The sequence below is a fragment of the Gymnoscopelus braueri genome, assembly GCF_963280865.1.
Source record: "Gymnoscopelus braueri genome assembly, chromosome: 8".
Taxonomy (NCBI): Eukaryota; Metazoa; Chordata; class Actinopteri; order Myctophiformes; family Myctophidae; genus Gymnoscopelus; species Gymnoscopelus braueri.
Window position 1 is genome coordinate 14,661,942 of NC_137609.1, and position 8,592 is coordinate 14,670,533.

At 45.9% G+C, this 8,592-nt stretch overlaps 1 protein-coding gene across 2 annotated transcripts in view; it reads right to left on the minus strand.

Moving 5' to 3' along the window:
• The window catches only part of LOC308090272 (rho guanine nucleotide exchange factor TIAM1-like), a 98,905-nt gene that overhangs the window by 64,798 nt on the left and 25,515 nt on the right, over nucleotides 1–8,592 (minus strand). Inside the window, exons 2-6 of one of the 2 annotated variants that reach the window (XM_080435348.1) lie at nucleotides 7,424–7,508; nucleotides 5,767–6,219; nucleotides 5,006–5,250; nucleotides 4,221–4,522; nucleotides 261–563 (exon numbers count right to left, since the gene is read on the minus strand). In XM_080435348.1, the coding sequence (XP_080291474.1) occupies nucleotides 261–563; nucleotides 4,221–4,522; nucleotides 5,006–5,250; nucleotides 5,767–6,212 (1,296 nt within the window). In that variant the 5' untranslated portion in view covers nucleotides 6,213–6,219; nucleotides 7,424–7,508. Of the gene's footprint in view, nucleotides 1–260; nucleotides 564–4,220; nucleotides 4,523–5,005; nucleotides 5,251–5,766; nucleotides 6,220–7,417; nucleotides 7,509–8,592 lie in introns of both variants that reach the window. The other variant, XM_080435349.1, reaches the window with a different exon arrangement.

Genomic DNA, 8,592 nt, shown 5'->3' on the forward strand with positions numbered 1-8,592 from the left:
AGCAGAGCCAATATTACATCCACACTTGTATTCTCATTCTATAATATTGGCTCAATCTATTCGTTCTATTATATTGGTTCAATCTATTTGTGAGTTATCTGACTGAACTATAGTATATGGGTTATTGGAAGCCAGCTGATCTAGCTCACAACGCATCACAATGCACACACACACACACACACACACACACACACACACACACACACACACACACACACACACACACACACACACACACACACAGAGATATGAACACTAACCCAGGGTTGATTGTCCAGCTCCTTCCGGAAGTTCTCGTACACGCCTCCTCTTCCTCCCTCCCCCGCCCCTCCTCTTCCTCTTCGCCCGTACCCTCCGCTCCCCTCTCCGCCTCCTCCGCTGCTGCTCCCGCTGTCACTGCCGTTGAAGATGCTGCTGTCTGCCGCCGAGTAGACGGAGAACGAGGCCGACATGGCCTTGCAGCGCCGCGACCCCAACTCCGCGTCTCCGTCCATCTCCGCAGTGACGCCATCAATACCACTGTCACCGTATTCGCTGCCTTCACCCAAGACGGCCGAGATGTCCTAGAGACAGGGGAGAGACACAAACAAACACACACACACACACACACGCACACGCACGCACGGATGCACACACACACAAACAAACGCACACGCGCGCACACACACACACACACACACACACACACACACACACACACACACACACACACACACACACACACACACACACACGCACGCACACATAGTAGTGGTTAGGGACACACACATAATGATGGGGTCACAGAATGAAGCATAGCCATGACTTATTCAGAGATGTTGTAAATGTAGCAAACTATGGGCCATGATGGTTTGGATGGCCATGTAGTTGGAATTCAAACAAGAACAAATGACATAAGTAATGTCATTGTGACTGGGATACCGGGTTGTCATTTAATGCATGAACCCTTTCTGACGCTCTTTTATTTGTAAATCTGTGTATATAAAACATATATCCCCTATCGAATCTATTAATTACACCAGCATTGTTCATGTGAAGCAGTTTGTTTATGCTTATTTATTGAAATGAAAAAAAAAATGCTATTGTCATTTTGCACTCTGGGTCTCCGACGGTGTAAGCGAGCCCCTCTGGCCAGGCACATAGCTCGGCAGAGATCGCTTTTGTCTTTTTGCGTTCTGGTGGGTCTCCCGGCAGTGCAAGTCGTTCTCGCCGGGCAGGCAGAGACCCGGCGGAGTGGACACAGCAAAAACAAAGAGGCCGTATATGCAATAGAAATCAATACTGAACAACTACGTGATCTATTTATCAGCTAAAATGAATAGTTTGTTTAGAAAAAAGCTATGGCAGTCCTGTCTGTCTCCTGTCTGTTCCCAGCCCTGTTCCCAGCATCGGCCAGCAAAAGCCGCCTGTGTCCGCTCTGAGGAGCGCTGTGGCCAATAACTCGCTTACAGTGTCAGAGATCCAGAGAGCAGAATCTGTGACTGCCCCTTCAGAGCATGGGAAGCGATAGCAGACGATGGGAAAAGAAGGCTGTCCTTCAACCATGCGTCAATCATCAAAGAGTCACCAGAAAGTGTTGCGAAACGCCTACATTCCGACATGTAGATATAGGCCTTGGAATGATATCCAGTCAAAAATAGTAACACACACGTACACACAAAGACATAAGACACCCACACACACAGCTCACCTCCATTATAGGCCTGCTTAAAGCGCAGGAAAAGCATGGGCGTGCACACACACACACACACACACAGACACACACACACACACACACACACACACACACACACACACACACACACACACATACACACACACACACACAGACACACAGAGACACACACACACACACACACACACACACACACACACACACACACACACACACACACACACACACGCAGAATGAATACAGAGTGAGAGCAGCCTCTGTAAAATGATGAAGTCTGCCAGTCGTGCAATACTGCAGCAAGAAAAAAGAAAGCCTCTTCTGTCTGATTAGAAAAAAATCCTTCTGACAGCTCACATTATACTGGAGGTTAGATCAGCATTTGGAGTGTACGTGCGTGCGTGTGTGTGTGCGCGCGCGCGTGTGTGTGCGCACAAATCACACTTGGATTAGCGGTATCTAGACCAATAAAAGGATTATGGAAAGCTCACTCTCCATTAATAACCAAAACATTTCGTGGGTAAAGCGAGTGTTTTCTCTTTAAAGGAAAGTGTGTTCTCAGCACCTCTCCTCTTGCATGCATGCTGCACTCTCCCCATGCTTCTGGGGCTGTGTTTGCTGTCCTGTGTTGTTTATTTCAGTGGTTCTCAAACATTTTCATGTCAAGGACCCCCAAATTGATAGGAATTTGGCCGCGGAAGAGGATCTTGTGCCAGGGACCCCCCATACAAGCTTTGTGTTGTTAAAATGTTTTAAAAAAATGTTTTGTTGCCATATTGTTGCTATATTAACACATTTAGCTGGAGACACCCTGGAACCCCTGCAAGGACCCAACTGCTACTGAAATAACATGTCATCACTGTTGGGTGGAAACCTTGTAGCCTACTGTATGTCCAAAACTGTTACTTGTCAGAAAATAGAAAAAATAACCTGTATCCAATCCAATATAGTTATAATTTAGTCACAAGCTCGTGTTGATATATTGAATTAGTTAAATATTTATAAAAACCCATTGACACACTTAACCGCTTTCACTTTAACATTCAAACTTTTCAAAAGTAGCAAAAAATAACTCACAGCGTGTCGCATCGTGACGCTTTGTGAGCTTGTACATATGCACTTACTTTGTCCTACTTTTGTGCAACACTGTTATAGGGTGAAGTATGACATTAATTTACAAAAAAACATATAAAGAAATCAGGGCCCAAGTTTGAGAACCACTGGTTTATTTATATCCAGTCTGACCCCCCCCCCCCCCCCCCCCAGTTAGTGCATGCATTCGGATTAATTTATAATGAGCATTTATGTTCTTCTTATCAAGGTTAGAAGGGCTTCTGGGAAATGAGTTGGAGTTTCAGTTATTATTTATTATTCTAAATAAATGTAATAAAAAACAACAAAAATGTAAATCTTGTGTCCGTAGTTTGGTTCCTGAATAAAAGTGGGGGTTAATTGTCTCATAATTAGGTGCTTTGTTAATGATCTGTGTTACACATTTTTTTTGGGGGGGGGGGGCAGGGACTTGGACTTTGTCTCTTTGAATTAAACTGTATAATGTCTAAAGTGTGTGCGTACGAAAAAACATATAAAGATGAAACATGGATGTTTCTTCCCGACACCAACAATATTGTACTCACCACTCTACAAGTACTGTAAACAACATACAGTACTTAGCCTCTATCTAAATAACATAAACAGCATCTATCTAAATAGTCAACACACACAAGTGCATAAGCCGTGTGAGCATTTCTCCTTTGTGCTTTCTGAACACACACACAGGAAGCATCCCTGGTCGTCGACCAGACGTTAATTGCTCGGGTGACTGGTGTCCTCTGTCATGTCAATGAACTCCCTGAACTTCCCCGCACTCCACTCCCAAACAAAGAACTCTATTTTTCTGGCTCTGCGGATGTGCATGTGCATGTGCATGTGCATGTGCATGTGCATGTGCATGTGCATGTGCATGTGCATGTGCATGTGCATGTGCATGTGCATGTGCATGTGCATGTGCATGTGCATGTGCATGTGCATGTGCATGTGCATGTATGAATGTATGAATGTATGTATGAATGTATGAATGTATGAATGAATGTATGAATGTATGAATGTATGTGTTTGTGTACGAGCCACTGAGACAAACTAATACAAGGAAGATGCAGAGGTGTGTGTTGCAGTCTCACAACAGTATAAAAAGGAGAATCAGAAACAGTTCGTAGCTCCGAATGGTATTTTTTACTGTGCAAAATGTGATACAAGTACATCACAGGTACAACGTTTCGGCCCAACAGCTGTAATGTTGTACCTATGATGTACTCGTGACACATTTTGTAAATATTTTAACTGTTACTTATCCTGTCCTGCACCAGCAACAACTGGATGTGCACAACATATCACTTTGAACCAGTCTCACACCAGACCACCCATCCACACAGTAAACTCATTATCCATCCGTAACTCTGAGAGTGTACAATATGTAACCAAATGGGTACATGTTGTACCCTCTCAGAGTTACATTACTGTGCAGGCAGGAGTTGAGCCATCTCAGTACCTGAGTGGTTTGTGCCCGGCGGCCCTGGAAGCCTGGGCAGGGTGCAGCGGGGATTCCCAGGCCAGCCAAGCCCTCCGACAGGCAGTGAGAGCGCCTGCAAGGCAGGGTGAAGGCTCCGTACAGCCCGCCTCCGTCCTCCTCAGAAGGGGACATCAGATCGGCCTCCTCTCCCCGTCCGCCTATGTCCGCGGCGTCTCCCGCGTTTCGCCGGTTCTTGGCAAGGCGGCTCCTCTGGCCTCTCAGGACGGGGGTCTTCTGCTGGCTGCACAAATGGTCCAGGGAGGACGCCCTCTCTGCAGAGCCTGACACACAACAGATGGATGTTTTGTGCATGCATTTGTACATTTGTGTATAGCCTACCTTAGTTTCATTAAGGAGTTTTTAAATAGATTACCGCGGAAGCCCTTCCCAGTTACTGTTCCTGTGAAGGTGTAGCCCCCCTTTGTTTATTGCCACTTTTATCATTTTATCAATGTATTAAATTTGACTTTAGCTAGGTGAGTAATTCCGGTAGTCTGTTTGTAATATGGCTGTGCTCTGTATTTTAATGTTTTTTTGTGAAATCGTGTAACTTATCTGCCTCTTGGCCAGTTCATTATTGTAAAAGAGACTCAGGTCTCAATGTTTTTACTGGTTAAATAAAGGTTATATATATTTGTGCAAATGCATGTTGTGTGTGCGCACACAAGTGTTTGCACATTTCGTTTCCTGTCTGTCTGACAATGTGTGTGTGTGTGTGTGTGTGTGTGTGTGTGTGTGCACACGTCTTCCCCAGCCGCCCTCACCTGCAGTGCCTCGCGGGCACGCAAACTCCTCCTCTTCCTCCTCTTCCTCCTCCTCTCCTCCGTCTATCATCTCCTCTGTGCTGGTCATGTGCTCCTGGCTCAGGTCGGACAGGGAGAACTCCAGGCTGTCTTCCCTCCACATGTCCGCTGACTTGGACCTCTTCTTCTTGAAGCTCCCGCCCTCGCGGGGCCCCTCGGTGACGCGCTGCAGGTACGTGACCTCCTCTCCGTCCCCCTCCCTAGGGCTGTCACCAGATCATGACATTTCAGTGGACGATAAATTGTCATACAAATAATTGCGATTGACGATTTAATTGCGTTTTTTGGCGTTGAACACAAATGGAAATTACATTTCTGCATGGATTTTAGGCTTTGTAAACTAAATTTCGAGTCCTGTTTCAGTCGATCTTTGATCTATGTCTCTCCCTGTTTCCTGTCCATCTCCATATACACTATAAATAATGGCAGAAAAGCCCAAAAATATATCTTTAAAAAAAAGAGAGATGTTTGACAATGGGCGATACAAATAATCAAAATAAATAATGTACTATGGCCAAATAAGGCCATTTTTTTTATATAATGAAAATAGCCGATCTACAAGCTCACAATGCGTCTCATCGCAACACGTTGTGTGCTTGTAGATCTGCTATTTCTGCAATTATTGAAAATGTATGAACATTTTTCAACATGGACATGATTATGACGATTACTACGATTATGCTAAATAATTGGCGATTACGTAATAATTGTGACAGGCCTACCCCTCCCCCAAAGAGTCCTCCACAACGCTGCCCCGCGTGAGCGTGTCCGCCTCGGAAGTCTCCGGGGTGGGCGTGGCCAAGGCCTCATCGTCGTCATCGTGCTGGAACGACTCTGGCCTCAGTGTCATGGCGACGCGCTGCGTCCAGTGGGGGTTGGCCCCGAACTCGCCCACCAGCCCATCGGCCGGGTCAAAGGGCTCCAGGCCGCTCTCCGCCAGGGACTGCGGGATGCTCGGCGTGCTGGAAGAGCGCGTCGAGGCCTCAGAGTTCCGGTGCTCCTGTTTCGCCGCCGACGTCGACGTGGCGTTCTGGGGCCGCCGGGTGACCTGCTGCTTGGTGCCGGAGAGGCGCAGCGAGCGAGACGTGTGCTTCCGCGAGAGGTGGCCCGCCGCCACGTTGCCGTGGAAACCGCTGTCGCCATTCTGACTCGTTTCCACGTTTCCCATGATTTAGCTGCACATTTTGAGGATTGAGGGAGAGTCACAAAAACAAAAAAATTTAGCAGTGGTGGACAGTAACAAAGTCAATTTACTTTTGTAGTGTACTTAAGTAAAACAAAATAGTATCTGTACTTTACTTGAGTATTTGTATTTTTGGATCCTCATCATGACTCAAGACTGCTGGTGGTTAATGATATTACAATTCAGTGATGTACTGTAAGTTAGTTTTGTCTGTTTGTCAGTTTGTAAAGTTAACAGGAGGACAGCAGTGGTGGGATTTAATCCTCCATCCTGTGCTCTGCTTCGGGTTTATTGCAGTGTCAGCTAAACGCCTAAATAAAGACAAGGGATAAGCGGGAATAATCAGGTGTGTGTTGTGGTCTGCTTGCTGCTCTAAAGTGGAGCATCGTCACTTTAATGACTAAATGTTTCAAAAATAAAAGTGCAATCATCATTCCATCATTGAAATTGTTATCTAAACTAGTGACCAGGGGCCGGAGCTCGGGGGCGGCTTCTTGAGCTGCACGCCTGAATGTTTTTTCAAAAGCCGCACATCTTTTAGATTTTTAAAATAACTTAATCGTTGTGTCTCTCAGTCTCTCTGACTGGACCAGCATGTTGTGCGTGTCATTACTACTCCTAAAAGTGAGAGGCGGTAATAGGCCAACAGGCCATGGGGAAAAGCAAAAGAATACGTGGCACCTCAGTGAGCAAGCTTACAAGCTCTACAACTAACAGTATGGACATAAGGACGTCTTTCACAAGGAGCCAACCTCATCCAGCCATCCACAGAAAGTGGTTATGAGTCATGTCTTCTGGATCATATAGAAGTAAAGGTGATCTGATCTGACCAGGCAGTGACTTCAACCAGACTGAATCAGAGAGAGTTAATGAAGATTGGGATTAAGAGTGAGATGTCAAAGATGGCTGCTACAACTCACTTCACCTTGTTCTCTGTGTTATATAAAGTGCTGCATGGAGCTGCTGAGTCAGATACTGTCAGATCACTGCAACCTCTGAGTCACAGATCACACGCATCAAATCCTATCCTGCACTGGACCTCAGGCACCCAGAGAGAGGGCCCACACTGCAGAGGAACAGGACGGGAGAGAGAGGCTGGGGAGAGAGAGGCTGGGCTTAGCTATGCTAAGAAAGAAAGAAAGAATGAAAGAGAAAAGATGGGCATAATGAAAGAGTGACAGTTCACTAACGTTCACCTGTGGTTGAGCTGCAGCATCACTCAGATGTTGTTGGTACGTTGTCGTTCATCAAAGTGCAGAGCCCTCAGCACAGTCCTGCCTTCTAAGGAACAGAAAGACAGAGAGAAGGAGGGAGAGGGAAAGAGAGACAGAGAGAAAGAAAGACAGAGAGAGAGAGAGAGAGAGAGAGAGAGAGGGGGGGGGGGAGTTTCAGTTAAGCTCCTGCAGGTTCAAAACAATACCAGGTATCAAACACAGGAGAGAGACATATGGACAGAGATAGAGACGGAGAGGTTATATCCTTCTTATATGTTTCACAAAGAGTAGAGTGAACAGAGGGATGAAAGGAGGAGGTTTAACCACTTAAACCCTCTGTACTTCATAAAACGGACCTGAGTTGCAACTGTACTTGGTGCGCTCTTTTTTCACTGTACAACAAATCTCAGAAAGCATATATCTGCTATTCTTTGGACTGAACGTTCCCCTCAGAATAGGGATGCTGGGGTTCAAGAGCTTAATTGCAAGAGACAGTGGTAAGGCAAGTAAACTTGAAGAGAAGGCTCTGGGTAAGGACAAGCTAAGCTAAGGACAGACACACAGAGGGAGGTTTACAGGGTGCAGAGAAGCAGGAAGAGAGGCAGCTGTAGATGTAAAGTGTGTAAAGCATACTTGAAATGGCTATGATGTGAAGAGTCTGCATGGAGAGATAGTGTGAAAGAATAATTGACAGTACGGACGGTAAAGCCTGGGGTTACACTGAACTGGAGACACGCAAGCACGCACACACACACACACACACACACACACGCACACACACACACACACACACACACACACACACACACACACACACACACACACACACACACACACACACACACACACACACACACACACACACACACACACACACACGCACATACACAAACAAACAAACAAACACACACATTCGTGGACAGGCCACATGCACACACTCACTGCTCATCAGACACAAAGCATGTTCTATTGTATGAATGCAAGGCTAAAAGCAACAACCAACAAACCAACCACAAAGTCTTTGAAATAACATGGTGAAACCCCCAAAACATACAGACATGTAGAAACCTGCACAAAAGATTCTGGAAAAACACCCCCTTGTGTCCTTTCAGACAAAGGCACACACACACACACACACACACACACAAAAA